Here is a 16,613-nt window from a genome sequence, read left to right as displayed (position 1 = left end):
GTTGCTAGATTGGATGTGCTTTGTGATATGGTATCTTTTAAAACAAAAAAGAAATCCTTGTAGCAACTTGAGACTTGCAAAATATCTTACGTTCTGAGTATAATATCTAGCAAAAGGCAAAGTTTAAGATACAGCGTGGTGACAGCATCCACCATCTCTTTACCTTTTGTTATTGTTGTCTGAGAATCAAATTGAACATAAAATCCCAAAGTAATAGTGAGGTCCTAGAGCCCTCATTCTGCTTGCTTTGGTAGTCAGGAGTATTCATACCACAGTGGCCGGGAGTATAAAAAGGATGTTTGACAATCAAGCCTGTGATTTGGGAGGTGCTGATGAGATAGTTGGTGGGATCAGGAGAAGAAGAAATGCGTAATGAAGCATCCCAATTTGCTTATTATTATAGATGGCAAAAATTGGCCCCACTCAATTTATAGCAAAGGCTGCTTTCCTAGTGGAAGAACTCCAAATCCAGCCTGTTCAAGTCTAATTAACAATAAAAAATTAGCATGTTTGTGACACACACTTACTGTCTGCTCTGAACATAGATATTTTCTTCCTTTCCCGGGAAGGAAAGCTATATTTTTTTCCCAGTAACCTTTTATTGGGGCATTCGATTATTATAAAACCTTAAGATGATGGAGGAGAGTAGTAAATTTTCACCTGTCTTCATTCTATAGAGGTAGAGTTCCTTAAAATGAACAGCTTGGCACAGAATAGGATTGTTAGTCTGTTGATTTATTGTCATCCTTTATTCTAGAGCAGTTTTTCAAGCACCTGGAAGTAGCATGATATGACAGCATAGCTACCCGGAAGTAGCCTGAGGTGAACTTTCTCAAGTAGGTTTGAACTATAACCTCATGAGTTACTATCATCACTTTTGCCAGTGGGCAGTTCACATAATCTCTTTGTGCTGTTTTCTAATCTGTAATATACAAAAAATAGTTACCCCGTAGTATCGTGAGAATTAAGTGAGGTAATGTGTGTTAATTGCCACAGTTGTCAACACGGGCACTCAAAAAGTTCCAGTCCTTTTACCTGTGCCCTTCCTTGCCTCTCTGATCTTGCCTACAGATTGATACTTACGAAGTTTTACCTTATGAACTTTTTAAAAATAGATATGGCAAAGCTTTGTGCCCTAGCCTAAGTGCCTTAGCTCTACCCAACACCAATGATTGGTAGTAATGGTTCTTTGAAAATTGTCACTTTGCATATATAGACAAAAGGATTTACTAGGCTAGATTTCAGTAATTTAAAACTCTATAAAATTGAAATGGCATAACATGACAAAGGTTTATGCCTCTCTCGTGCTGTTTGTCCGGTGGGATTGCCCATAGGACCTCTGTTCATTGCAGTCACTCAGGCACCCAGCCTGATGGAGGAACTATGCAGACACATCATTCCACTTTCATCAAGGAAAGTGGTGAATCCTACACCACTTTTAATGCTTCTGCCCGAAGACGGCCCATATTACTTGTGCTAACATTTCGTTAACCAAAGCAAGTTATATGGCCATGCCTAACTTTAAAGGGGGATAGAAAATGCAACCTGATTATGTATCAAGAAGGAGACTGGCGTATTCGTGAACATCCCTAGTGACCACTGCAGAGGTGGAGTGGGGATCGGATCCAGATCTATCTCCAAAATGCATTCTTTTAATTATCTCCGTAAATTGACAAAATCTTATCTTTAGGATGTGAAAGTTGGAAGCCCTTGACCATAGGAATATTAATTGTCTCTTAAATATGAAGAATCTAATAAATGTCATAAAATATCCACAGAATCTTCAGTTGTCTCAGTCTGTATGTAGTCCTAGGTATTTTTCCTAGGTATGATGTTTCAGCATCCAATCAGTGTACCATGTTGACTCTGTAAAGTGGGTAAAGTAATATATAGTTATTTTCTCTCTTGTTTTCTTCATTAAAAGAAATTAAGAGAACATTCCTAAGGAGCTTTCTATAATATTTTACTGAGCTTTTCGAAGATGTTTGCCTTTTTTCTTATTGGTGTATATCAGTTAGAAATTACGTTTGATGACATGTAACAGAGCCCTTAGTGCAGTGGTTTAAATCTCATCGGCGTTTCTTTATTCCTGTAAGTAAGAAATGTTGACATGGGCAGTCCTGGGTTGAGAATGCAGCTTGCAAAGGACATCAGGGACCCAAGTTTCTTCCGTCTTTCTCTCCATCATCTTATATATTTGACTTTAAGCTTCGTGTTTACTGTAGTGACATGATGGTTGACCCACCACCCCCAACAATCATGTATGAAGCAGGAAAAAAGAACAAAAGCCTATGCCTGCTACATCTGCTCTCTTTTAAAGAGTATCTCAGAAAGCCCTACCCAACCCCTTCCACGTCACCTCATTGGATAGACTGTGTCATCAGTCCATGTAATATTACTGGCTGGACACATTGCCTCCTTGAATAACATTTGGATTCTTTTAATAAGGAAGAAAAGAATGAATATGGAGAAGCAACTACCAGTGACTGCCACAGTTTATAAGAGTTCATTGTAAATGAAAGCTATGGACCCCTTTCTACCACTTATGTTATATATGTGGAGGAATAAATTTTCACATAGACATTGTGAAACTTTGTAGTTAAATCTATTCATTTTTTCTTTGCTTCTTTTGTGCTCCTTTAACAGTCTGTTTAGTTGCAGTTTTGTGTTTTTATTATTTAAAAGCTTTAGATCAGGGATCTCAGGCCCATGGAAAGAATCTGGCTCAATCTGTGTTTAAAACACTGGCATAGTGTTACTATTTTTTTTTATTTTTTGAATAACTTTATACTGAGCATATTCTCCATTTGTATTACAACCTCAACTATTGTCTGTTAGCTTATAAGTCCACCCAGTTTACATATTTATATTACATTCTTGGCCCTGTAGGTATTTGAATGTAGACAGGTACATATACAGTTAGAATGATTTCAAATGCACCAAAACATGGGTATCTAACTTGTATGTGATCCATGGAGTAATGTGAGAGAAGTAGTAAACCACTTGCCCACTGCTTCAATCATCTAATTGTTACCAGGTGTCAGTATGCTTGCATCAATTTGTGATTGAAACTGAATTAACTAATTTGATGTGCTTATCTTTGTATCTAAAGGTTTCTGTTAGACTACTTGTTTCAGATTAAATTTTTATAATGGCATCAATTTTTCATGGTGTTTGAATAAGTTAATGTATAAAACTAAGTTCAGACTTTATTATAATACCTATATGGAAAATCAACATTTGTGCCTTTTTTTTTTTAATATAAGCTTCCCATGGAAGGTAAAGTATTGGTGCCTATTTATTAGACTTCCGTAGTGTGGTATGTAAGTTATGAGTTTAAATATATTAATTATCTAGAAATAATTATATATATTTATTAGAGTACCTATTGTTTTTCATAGTTAAAAGACAATAATAATAAAGAGAAACATAGTAGTCCCTGTTTCTGAAGGTAAAATGTTGATAGAATATCATGATTTTCATAGATAACTTTTTTTAGTATCTCTTTTTTTCTTAACAGACTTTGCTTCGCCCTCTTCGAGCCTTATGTTCTTTCCAGCTTCAGCACGGTGCTCAAATTCGCCTCAGCAAAGAACACCTTCTGAAAAATGGATTATATCCTAAGCCAATGCCAAAGAACAAACGCAAACTCAGGAAAATGGAACTGTTAATGAATAGTGTTAAAATTTAGTACAGTTGTTCTATGGTGCTAGTTTACTTGTCTTTATCTGAGAATACCCAGTTAAGTTTTCATGCAGTTTAGATCTGTGGGTTTTTCGCTCTCTGAAGAAGAATGAAAGTTACATACTAATCTTGCCCAGAAGAAGGAAGTAAACCAAATAGCCATAAAAACAACAAAAAAAATTTCATTGACTCAGCAAAAAGCAAGATTTCATACTGTATTTGTTTTTAAAAATGTGCCTCTAAAACATGTTTTTAAATCCATAATTTAAAATATGATTAATTGTTGAGCTGGGTTAGAAGTTCTTGCTATAAAATGGAAGGAAGTCATGCCTGATTGGAACAGTATTGTTTCCGTTAATGTTTATGGATAATTAGGTGTAGAGCAATAATAGAGATATCTACATCAATTTACAATCAAGTACCTGAAGTTCATAGTTTAAAATAAGTAGCAGAAGAAAACAGTAATTTAGATTCAACTTACTTATTTTATAAAATAGTATAAAAGAATAAGGAAACTTTAAGTATTCTTTAGGGGCTAAACTTGACCTCAGCTAATGTGATTTAAGTGATCTATTAATTGCCCTAATTTTTAAAGAGGTGCATGTAATTTTGAAATCACATACATTTTCATTTGCAATCACTCTGGATAAGTTTTTATTTTTCATTGTATTCATCTGTATGAGTTTTGAGTATTTACTGAACAGGTTTATTGATTGTGGTACACTGCTTTTGTTGAAGTTTTTATATGGAAAATAAGTAGAATATAATAACAGCTGTTACTTTGAGAACATATTTCTGTAAGTAGGGCTATTTAAATCTTTTTTAATGGGCAAAAACTTTTAATTCGAGAGAACAAATTCCCCCTGCCCTATTGGGAACATATTTGCTAAGATTTTGTATTGAATAAGAGACGTGTATGTAATGTATATTTATATCCAACTGTAATTATGTACAAATTTTTAAAAGAAATGGGGACTTTCTTTTGGTCTTTGTTTATGATTTCTAGAGTTTCCTGTATCCAGTGTTAAGTTGTAAGGAAAAGCTAAACATGTATTTTAAAAGCAAGCTTGATAAATATTTGTGTGTGTGTGAGAAACATGAGCATACACCATTGGTTGTTTCTGACAGTTTTTATGCTTATTTATTTGTTTATTTTTACACTGGATTAGACCCTAATTAAAAAGCTATAATGCTGGTCACAATTAGAATGCTAATATTTGGGGAAATTATGCAGAAAACATTTTAAAATATTAAAAGTTAGATTTCTGTCTTTTATTGTTGACTTATTTTCGGATTTAAAAACAAGTTAGCTGATTTGTAATCTCAAACACCTAATATTAAATGATTATTTGGCATATAGAGAAGAAATAATATATAATAATCTATACTGATTTCTTAAATGGGCTGAAATAATTTTGAAGTAATTTTTTTCACATTGAAATTAAACTGTGCAAATTTTCTTTAGTCATTTATTTTTTTAAAAAGACTATCCCTACATAAAACACCATTTATATCTCAGAATTTAACTTTAATTTGTGTTGATTTTAAGAATGTTTTATTTTTGTCTTTTGAATAAAACATTTTAGAGTATTTTTTTAATACTTGAAAAACTTAAAATTTAGTGTTTTATAAATGTATAAACTTTTCTTTAAGAAAGTATGTGTAGTTTTTCAAATTGTTTCACTAACCTGCATAGTTACTTTACTTATTTTTTATTTTTTCACTTAGTTTTTACTGACCTCTTAACAAGGGGGTTCCATTAAATCTTCTTTAGTATACAGTGCTTCTCTAGTCACCTATTCTCATTAAACAGTTTTAAGTAAGTTTTAAAAACTATTATTACTATTTTTATTACAAAAATTTCTCAAAGTGTGTAATATTATGTATTTTAACTGAAAATTTAGTCTGGCTTTTAAAATTTGTTACCTTTTTATTGTTTTATAATAGTTGGCTTTTAAATTCACATGCTTTATATTTGCCTGATTTTCCTGGACTTTTCCTGGAAGTTCCAGGTTTTGTGGATCTGTAGCTGATGGTGCACTCTAACTGCACTTTGATGTGGTGTAGATTATTTTGTGGGTTGTTATTTAAACCATATAGCTAAGAGAATAGTATTTCCTCATACACAAGGTGACCGTGCTTTTAACCCATTTATGGGAGGTTGAAAATCACTGTGCTTAGTAACGAGAGATAATATTATGAAAGCTTCGCACACATACGAGTATAAAGAGTTGAGAACTACAATATACAAAGTAAATCACGGTGCCTGGCAGCTTTCTATAGGTTGGATTAGAAGACTGCTTACATGGAATATGATAATTATATTAGGAAAAATTATTTTCCCTAACTTTAAGACCTCAGACACAACTTTCCTTAGCTGTGATCACTAATATGTTAGGGTTTGTTTTGAAGATTTTGGAAGAAACAAGCTCCTCACTACCACCATTGTTGGTGATTGTGTAGGTGAGCACCTCTACATAATTTCTTCAATTTCTGCATTACTATTCCTATTTATTGTCCTAAATAGGCTGTTTAAAAATGTAATTAAATAATCTTTTCCATTGAATTTCAGGGATGCTGAATTTCAGGGAGGTAAATCATTGGCCCTTGGATGTAATTGTTACTGGTATAGAAGTAAATTGTATTGATGCTACAAGTAAAAAATTAGGTCTGACTTAGTAAATTCAAAAGTTTTTTATAAGCATACTTTACTGTGTAGATGTAGTTCTTTAAAACAGATATGAATGGGTATTTTTATAAATAAATAATACTGTGCTTAGATGCCGTGGGACTTTGCATTTAACTGTGTCCCGTAAGTAGGCTTTTGGTAAAATGAATCACTACCTGTCATGTGTCTAATCTACATTTTTATTTACTGATTAGCTTAATGCATATTCTCTCTCTTCTCTCTTCACACTTTTTCCCTCCTTCCCAGGCTCCTCCTCTCCCTCTTTCATCACCTCTATTGTCCCCTTTTCTATTATGCTTATCCTGTGTATTAGCTCTTTTTATTTTTACAAATATTCATGTATAAGCATTTTTGTATAAGCATTTTTCTTTACAAAAGGTCCTGTAGTTGTCTTAACAGATTGTAATTTTATATTTAAAATTTGGTGCAGGAAATCAGGCAGTGCTCCGTGACTTTTTACACCATGCTGATTACTTGGCTCTTGTCTTGGTCCATTCAGGCTGCTATGACAGAATACTAGAGACTGGGTGGGTTTCAATCAACAGAAATTTATTTCTTACTACTTTGGAGGCTGGGAAGTCCAAGATCAAGTCCTCAGCAGTTTCAGTGTCTGGTAAGGGCCCAGTTTCTGCTTCATAGATGGTGCATTCTAGCTGTGTCCTCACATGGTCTCTTATAAGGACACTAATCCCAGTCATGAGGACACTGCCCTCATGACATAGTCATCTCCCAAAGGCCCCACCTCCTAATACCATCACCTTGGGGGTTAGGATTTCAACATATGCATTTTGGCAGGACACAAACATTCAGACCATAGCAGCTCCCTTACTCTATTAAAAAAGCATATTAAAGAAATAGGTAATTATTTATTAGCCTTTTTTTTTTTTTTTTGACAGGCTCTAACTCTGTCCCCCTGGCTAGAGTGCAGTGGTGTGTCATCATAGCTCACTGCAACCTCAAACTCCTGGGCTCAAGTGATTCTCCTACTTCAGCTTCCCAAGTAATTAGGGCTAAAAGTGTGTACCACCATGACTGGCTAATTTATTTTTTGTAGAGATGGGATGTTGCTCTTGCTTAGGCCAGTCTCGAACTCCTGGCCTCAAGCAATCCTCCCACCTCGGCCTCGCAGAGTGCCAGGATTATAGCATGAGCCACTGCACCTGGCCATAGCCTTTCACTTTTTAATAATTGTTCACTGGAACTAACATAAGCATTAAAGAAACTCTTTAATATCAGGCTTTTTTAAAAAACTGAAATATATATTCTATGAATAAGAAATTATATAATTTATTGTTACTTATAAATGTATTAAAGATTAAAACATTTTAAAAAGTACATCTGCCTCAGAATTTCATTATGGAGTATTCCTCATTGATTTTTCATGCAAATAGCATTTACCCATTTCTGCCTCCAAATATGTTATTTGCAAGGGGAAAAACGTCCTCACTTTTTTTGTATAAATGTAATTTTACGGGAAACATTAGTTATGAAAACTGGCAATGATTTACAATACGGTCATCAGATTTTATAAACATAATTGTATTATTTGGCTTTATTATGTAGTTTTATTTCTAAAGTTGCTTCTTTTCTAGTAAAATCAATGAAGAAAGATTGCACATAAAAATGTACATGAAAAGCCTTGATTTGGGTTTAAAATGTAAACTTCCCTTTTTTCTATTTCTGAAATTGTAATTATAGACATGAAGCCAATTTTTTGAATATCATATTTTAATAGTAACTCTCAGAACTCTTACAAATTCTAATTCTGTGTGGCAGACAATGACAGATAATTTCACTGAAGACATATATCATCTCCTGTTGGGATATAGAATTAAGAGACATGAAAAGTTTCAGAAGTTTTGCAGGGCTTTGCCTTGAAGGAATCTGTGGGCATGTTAGTTCACAGACTAGAAGCTGCTTAGCAACAAGGGGGGCATTCCACTGATCAGAAGCGTCTGCAAGGCGGTGCGACTTCGAGGCCTCCAAGCCAGCCTGGAGCTTGTGGAAAGCAGAGCTCGGCATTGGGCCCAAAGCTAAGAAACTGATCGAAATGCCAGCCCAGCAGACAACGTGCAGCTGGAACTATCTTAAACTTCAAGGCTATTCCTGATTCACTCCTGACCATGTGTCTCTGTATATAGAGAAACAGGTTAAATTAGTATACAGACTAAGTGTTCTTGCTTTACACATTTTTATCCTTAATTTTGTATGCTCAGTTAGGTCCATTCTTAACTTAGGGCTTAAAAGGTTGATCTTAGAAAAATTTTGTAACTGTCTATTCTTGTAGACAGAATTAGGTAAGGGTCCCTTGAAACCTTTGGGAAGCCTTGAAACCTTAACGAATGATCTGTACACATAATTCTTTGACCAGGGACAACTGCTTGCTGTAACAACAAATACTGATGTGGGGTTTCACTCAGGTCCTCACAGCTCACGGGAATGCTGGAGGACCCCTGACTTCCCCATCACTTTACACTTTGTCTCTGTCTCTGTTATTTCCAAATCTCTTGTGATGATCCTGCCTGAGACCTGTCTTGCTGAGAGAGTAGCTAACTCCCAGCAATCTCCTATAAAAGAAAAAAAGTCCATTTAGTGAATAAGGTAAAAGTAAAGACAAGTAGAAAGAATGAGTATCTTTAGGGTAAAATACATTAACAAAGTGATTAATCCTTATAAAGCTCTTATAAAGTGGTTATATAGTAATCTAAAGTAGGGAAAATGGATTATAGTGTTACTTTCTTGGTTTTTCGCTTGTACTAATTGATTTTATTACTTTTAAGAGTGTTGGTCATCATTTGAGCTTAGTTTATTAATGTCTTTACTGATGGGATATTAATAGTTTTGCCTTAGAACTAAACATTTGTGATTTATAATATCTAATGTTCAAAAAATTCCTAATAGAATGCTAAGCCTCATTTTAATTTTAAAAGAAATAGTTAAATCACTAATGATAATAGTTATTTTGGATAATGCCTTTGCTATTTTTTGTTGATAACAAAAGTTATTTGAATTGTTTTTTAAAAAGTAATTGGTGTGTTTTATTTTTTTGGTGATTCTTAATCCTATCATTAAGATATCATAAATATTTAATTAGAAATATGTGACTTATGTCTAGTATTTAGCAGCAAAAAGCAGAGTTTGTTGGGTAATATATCTCCCCACACATGTACCATTATTTTGAATAATGGACATAATGGTGTCAGTAGCAAAATAGGCTTGGATATTCATAAAAATATCAGGTTCAAGTATATATTTGCATTTTCTGTAAGTTCTGTTTTTTATGTCTACTAGTAGATAGATCTTGGTTTACTTAATTATTATTTCTCTATAATCAGTCCAATAATCCATCCATTTATTCAATAGATATTTTTATTTAGCATTTACTATGTGTCAGGCACTATTTATACAATGATGTAGAAGACAGAATCTCTATGTCCAGAAAGTTGAGGTTCTGGTGGTTGGAAGCAGACCATAATAAAATAATTTCAGGTATTTACAACTGATATGAAAATGGTCCTATAATATGATGATGAAACTTCCATCATAGAAGTTGGGAAAAGCCTTGCTGGAGGAGGTGATTTTTCAGAGAAATAATTGTTCAAAGGGATCAAGGGGAAGGGTTTTTTAAAAAAGATATGTGATATTAAGGATAGCAATGTGGGTAGATTGGTAGACTTGATTGAAGGAAAATATGAGATAATTTTCATGTAATTGAATTTTTTTCTGTGAAGAAAGTGGCAAGGTTATGGGCTAAGTGTAAAGGGGTATATGGACATGAAATAGTTATCTAGAGCATGAATTTATTGGTGGAGAGAATGAGATTATTTGGCATTGTTGTGTGCCCCCTTGCAGATATATGATTGTAAGTTTGAAGTAGATCTGGCCATCATGGTTATGTGATTTTTGTATATGTGAGTGCCACATTGTGCTATGGCGCATGGTCCTAGAGTAACGAGATCATTGGATTGGGGTGTTGTCAGATGAGCACAAGGGAAGGAGAGAGGGTAAAGGAGGTGTAGGTGATGTGTTATGATGCTAGACCAAAGAATCTAGGCTGGGTAAGGAAGAAAAGAGGATATCTGAACCATGGATAGTAAAAAATTGGTATGGTCATTGACTGAAGGTTTTAATGAGGTCAGAGAATTAATTATTGGAATAGGTATTTTTGAGTAAATAAGCTGGAAAGTGAGGGTCAGAAAATAGGAAGTTTGAAATTGAGATTTCAAAGTTTGTGCAGTTACTGCTGATGACAGCATCCAGTGTGTGACCATAGAAATGATGCTGAGGTTTGGTAGAGGAAAAAGTATTTAAGAAACAGCTGTGTGAGGGCACTGGAACGTGATCAAAATCAGGCAGAAACTTGAGGAAATTTTTACCCTTGGGAGAAGAAACCCCAGAGTGAGTGACATTCTTTTTTTTTTTTCTTTTTTTGAGACAGAGTCTCACTCTGTTGCCTGGGCTAGAGTACCATGGCATCATTGTCGTTCACAGCAACCTCAAACTCCTGGGCTCAAGGGATCCTCCTGCCTGAGCCTCCCACACTCGATTAATTTTTCTATTTTTAGTAGAGACGGGGTCTTGCTCTTGCTCAGGCTGGTCTTGAACTCCTGAGCTCAAGCAATCCTCCAGCCTCGGCCTCCCAGAGTGCTAGGATTACAGGTGTGAGCCACCACACCCAGCTGACATTCATTTTTATATGGCTTTTAATCTGAGGTTATTCCTCAGTCTATACAATAGGGAGCAGGTAGAACTGAGGACAGAATTTAGGATCATAGAGTGACTGGAAATTCAAGTATGTGTGTTGGGGCATGGGTGGGGGAGAGTCTTAGTTTGAAGTAAAATTTGCATATAACCTGCCCTTAAATTCTTGGCTGACCCATGAAGTCTATGAGTGAGTGAGACTCCAAGGAGCCCAAAAAGAAAATGACAGAAATCTCTATCTAAAAGAGCTAGATAGAGATTTCAGCTGTTGTCATCCACAGGAGAAACAGAGTTTGGAGGTGTGAGTCCTGCCAAGTTAGAGGGATTTGGTATAAACCTCAGGTTTTTCATTGAAACTTCAGAAGGGCCACATTTTTGGAGAAAATATTAAATTCCAAGACTAAGTGATTAGCTCTAGGACTAAGGGTGAAACAGAAATAGATCTACCTAAACAAAGTATAAGATCAAGCCTCCACAAGTTCAAGGTGACCTGACTGCTAAAACAAAACTCAGTACTCTTCAGAAGAAGAAAATATGTCCATAGTCCCTATAGTGTACCATTTAATGTTCAGTATACAATAAAAAAAATACTAAATATGTGAAGGAACAGGAAAATTTGATCAGTAGTCGAGAAAAAAGTCAATAGAGACAGACCTGCAGATTATTTAAATGTTGGAATTGGTAGACAAAGATTTTAAATAGCTGTGATAATATGTTGAAGAGTTTACAGGAAAGGATGATTATAAGAGGCAAAAAGGTGGGGGAATTCCAAGTGAGATTTGATTAAAAAATATATATGTATATATGTACTTAATAAAAATTCTAGAACTGAACAATGCAATATTTGAAATGGAAAATTTATTGGACAAGATTAAGAACAGATTGGACAGAACAAGAAAAAAAAAAGATCAGTGAATTTTAAGACATGTCTATAGGAATCATCTAAACTTAAGCACAGAGAGAATACAATTGGAAAAAAAAAGCATACCCCAGTGGTTTGTGAAACAGTATTAAGTGGCTAACATGTTTAACTGCAGGAGAGAGAACATATATTAAAAAAAAAATTGAAGAAACAGTGACCAAACTTTATCCAAATTTGATCAAAAATAGTAACCTACAGGTCCAGGAAGCTCCACAAACACCTGGCAGGATAAATACAAAGAAAACTATACTTAGGCATCAAACTGGGGAAAAAGATGAGGGAATCTTTAAAGCACACAGATATAAAAGATACAAACAGGAAATAATCATAAACATGGCACCTAACCTCATCAGAAATAATAGAGGCCAGAAGACAACAGAAGGCATTTTAATATTAGCATATATCCATATGAAAAATAAACTTTCAAAAATTAAGACATTCTTTTTCAATGCTAAATGCTTTTTTTTTTTTTTTTTAAAAAAAATAGACATGGAGTCTTATTACTATGTTGTCCAGGCTGGAGTGCCTTGGGTATTCACAGGTGTGATCATAGTACACTGCATCTTCAAACTTCTGAGCTCAAGCAGTTCTCCTGCCTCATTATCCTGAGAAGCTGGGACTACAGGCAAGAGCCATTGTGCCTGGCAAGACATTCTTAATAAAACAAAAGCTGAGAAGATTTGTATCCAGCAGGCCTGCACAACAGGAAATTCTAAAGGACATTGTTAAGAATGAAGGGAAATGATACCAGATGGAAACTCGTATCTACAACAGGAAATGGCATTACACTGGAAATAGTAATATAATGCCATTATATAACTATAAAATAGTAACATAAAAGACTATTTTAATATAGTTAATATTAAAATACTATTTTCTTTGAAATGTAATTGTTTAAAGCAAAAATAGTAAACCTGTATTGTGGCATTTATCACATATGAAAGTAAAATACATGACAATCATAGCACAAAGGATTCAAGGGAGTGTAAATGTAGTTATGCTGTCAAAATGGCATAATGCTAACAAACAGTGCACTATATAAATTAAGGAGCATATCGTAATCCCTGTAGTTGCTCTGTTCAATATGGTAGCCATTAGCCATAAGTGACTATTTAATTTAAAAATTAGTTAAAAAATTTAGATTCTCAGTTACACTAGCCATATTTCGAAAGTTCAGTAGCCATACAAAGGCTAGTGGCTATTGTATCAGAAAACACAGATATAAAATATTTCTGTAACTGGAGAAAGTTTGATTGGATAACACTTCCCTGGATCAACCATTAAGAATTGATAATACAAAAAAGTATAGGTAAAAAGTCAATAAGGGAAATAAAATGAAACAATAAAACATATTGAGTTAACCCTAAGGAAGACAGGAAAGAATGAATAGGAATAAAGAATAGGTAGCATAAAGCAAGATGGGAGATTTAAACCCAGCTGTATCAATAATGACATTAAGTGAAAATGGACTAAGGATTCCAGTTGAAAGGCAGAACTTGTTGGACTGGTTACAAAAGTGAAACCTAATAGTGTAAAATTTATAAGAGACACCAGACATTTTATATATAAAGACAAGATTGAAAATAACAGGATGGAAAAAGATATACCATGCAAACCAAAAGAAAACTGGTGTATCTATAGTAATTTCAGATAAAATAGACTTTAAGACAAAGCTTATCAGAAATAAAGAGAATCAACTCATCAAGATATTACAATCCTAAATATGTATGTTCCTCATATCAGAGTTTCAAAATACATGAAGCAAAACTCAAAGGAAGAAATAACAGTACACAATCATTGGTGAAGTTTTTAACATCCCTCTGTTAGTACTTGGTAAAACAAATAGTAAAGATGTAGAAGATATGATCATCACATCAGTTAACTTGACCTAATATTTTTAGAGCATTATGCCACAAAACTTACAATGTGTAGGCTTTTTAATTGCACATATGACATTCAAGGCAGACTGTATTCTGGACCTTAAAACAAGTCTCCATAAACTATATAGGATTAAAATCCTATAAAGTATGTTCTTTGACAAGAATGGTATTTAATTAGAAATCAATAATGGGAAATTAAGCTACACACTTCTAAATAAACTTTAGGTCTAAAACTCCAGGTTTTAGTTCACGGAGAAGAAATGACAGAGTGGAATTAACCTCCTGGATTCGTGCTCCCAGAGAGGAAGGCATAGATCTTGACCTGCCACAACGTGAATGGATCGCTCCCCCACAAGAACAGTGGTGTGAATCCACGGAGAATCAGCGTGGGACACAAAAAGCAAGAAAAAGATAAGGTGAATGGGAGGTAAGATCGAGAAAATCTGGAGAGTGCTAGACAAACAATAGAGAGAGCGTGGGATGGCTGCGCCTGCCTCACCAGCGAGTGAGGTGGGGTCAGTCCCACAGGAGAACGTCTTGCTTCCCCACTGGCCTCCACACCCACTCAGTCAGGGATCTGCCTGAAGTCGGTGCAGAATCACCGCAGGAGACGTGGGGCTTTGTGGAGAGGAGACATTAGCAGGAGGCATCTTGGACTCCGGAGCTCTGTGCTAGGACTGCGCTTGGCGGGGGAGGGACTGGTCTGGGCTACCGCTGGAGGCAGTTAGGAGACAGTTGAACTGCCTCTGCCACTCAGCCGGTCCAGATTGACGGAGATGAAAACTAATTAGGGGACTCTAACCTGGAAACCGCTGCGGGCTATTAGGCCCGCTCAGGGTGGATCAGAAAGAACGAGAGCCCCTGCTGAACAGGCGAGAGATGGTGGGAGGGTGACATAAATGAGACAAGGGGGCATCTTGATGACATAGCCCCTGGTTCTGGCACCTGCCAACCCCTGAACATTCACCCCCAGTGCTGGCGATCTGTGGGTGGGCAGTCGCCATTTTCGTGGTCCACAGCCTGGCCCCTGTCGTTCGATAGGGTGTCGGGTGGCTCCCTTCCCTAGTCCTTGGACTCTAGCTAGGAGCTCCGCCCTTGTGTGAACTCTGAGTGCTTCCCCAGTGGAGAGACACTGGGGACCTTGCAGACATTGGGGCGGGGCAGACCATCGCCCGCAGGATCTGCAGCAGATGGGGTGCTGGGCGAACAGCACCCTCCCCCTAGCCAGTATCTTTCAGGCAGAAAGAGGTAGAAACCACCTCTGGAGAGGGAGAGACAAGAAAAAGACACTTTCTCTCTGCAACTAGTGTGAATCTTGGCTGCGGATCAAAAGTCGTCAGCCCACTGACTTGTCAAACCTGTTTTAGGTCAAACAATACTCTGGTGCTGGAACCACCAGGAACAACTCCGCCCCCCCCCCCCCAATTGTGGTAGAAGAATCCTGAACAACACATAAGTGGCTCCCCCTAGTGACAAAGGAAGCAACACACCTAGGCTGTTGCGCTGCCTAGGAACAGAGCACAAGGCGTGTTACTATCCAGAGGAAAGCTGAAAGAAGAGAAGTAACCATTGATGCAGATGGGAAGGACTCAGCGAAAGAACTCTGGGAGTATAAAGAATCAAATGGAAATCACACCCCCAAAGAGGAACACCAGCTCTCTAGCAATGGACACAAATCAAATTCAGAACACTAAAATGTTACAGGAAGAATTTCAAACATGGATTGTAAGAAAGCTGAATGATATACAAGAAAAAATGGATAACCAACACAAAGAAACCACAAAAAAAAATCCAGGACTTGGAAGAAAAATTCACTAAAGAAATCGAAATAGTAAAGAAATATCAAACCGAACTCTTGGAAATGAAGAATTTATTCAGGGAGCTACCAAACACGGTGGAAAGCCTCAAGAGCAGGGTAAAACTCTAGATTTTATAAAGAAAAATCACAAAGGAAATTAGTAAATAATTTGAAATGAATGATAATGAAAATATGTGGGATCCAGTTAAAGCAGTCCTTAGAGGGAAATTGGTAGCTTTAAATTTTTATACAGGTATACCTTGTGCTTTGCTTTCTTGCACTTTGGAGATACTGCATTTTTCACAAATTGAAGGTTTTTGGCAACCCTGCGTTGAGCCGGTCTGTCAGCACCATTTTTCCAACAGCATGTACTCATTTTGTGTCTGTGTGTCAGCATTTTTTGGCAATAAAATATTTTAAGTTAAGAGATGTACATGTTTTCTTATACATAGGCTATCACACAATAGACTACAGTGTATGTAAACATAACTTTTATATGCACTGGGAAACCAGAAATTTATGTGACTTGTTTTATCGTGATATTCACTTACCTGAGGTATGCCTGTATTAAAAAGATAGTTTAAAATAAAATGTTCTGCTATGGTTTGAATGTCTCCTCCAAAACTCATGTTGAAATTTAATTGCCATTGTAACAGTATTAAGAGGTGGGACCTTTAAGAGGTGATTAGTGTATGAGGGGTCCATCATCATAGCTGGGATTGGTGCCATTCTTTTTTTTTTTTTTTTTTTGAGACAGAGTCTCACTCTGTTGCCCAGGCTAGAGTGAGTGCCGTGGCGTCAGCCTAGCTCACAGCAACCTCAAACTCCTGAGCTCAAGCGATCCTCCTGTTTCAGCCTCCAGAGTAGCTGGGACTACAGGCATGCACCACCATGCCCGGCTAATTTTTTCTATATATATTTTTAGCTGTCCATATAATT

At 36.0% G+C, this 16,613-nt stretch overlaps 1 protein-coding gene across 1 annotated transcript in view; it reads left to right on the top strand.

The window, feature by feature from the left end:
- Positions 1–3,754, top strand: part of DTWD2 (DTW domain containing 2) — an 84,924-nt gene extending 81,170 nt beyond the window's left edge. Inside the window, exon 6 of the mRNA XM_069492571.1 lies at positions 3,521–3,754. Coding sequence (XP_069348672.1) covers positions 3,521–3,691 — 171 coding nt within the window. The 3' untranslated portion in view covers positions 3,692–3,754. The remainder of the gene's footprint in view (positions 1–3,520) is intronic.
- Positions 3,755–16,613: the final 12,859 nt, after the last annotated feature.

This window comes from Eulemur rufifrons, chromosome 17 (genome assembly GCF_041146395.1).
Source record: "Eulemur rufifrons isolate Redbay chromosome 17, OSU_ERuf_1, whole genome shotgun sequence".
In the NCBI taxonomy this organism is placed as follows: Eukaryota; Metazoa; Chordata; class Mammalia; order Primates; family Lemuridae; genus Eulemur; species Eulemur rufifrons.
This window is presented reverse-complemented; position numbering and strand designations above follow the sequence as displayed.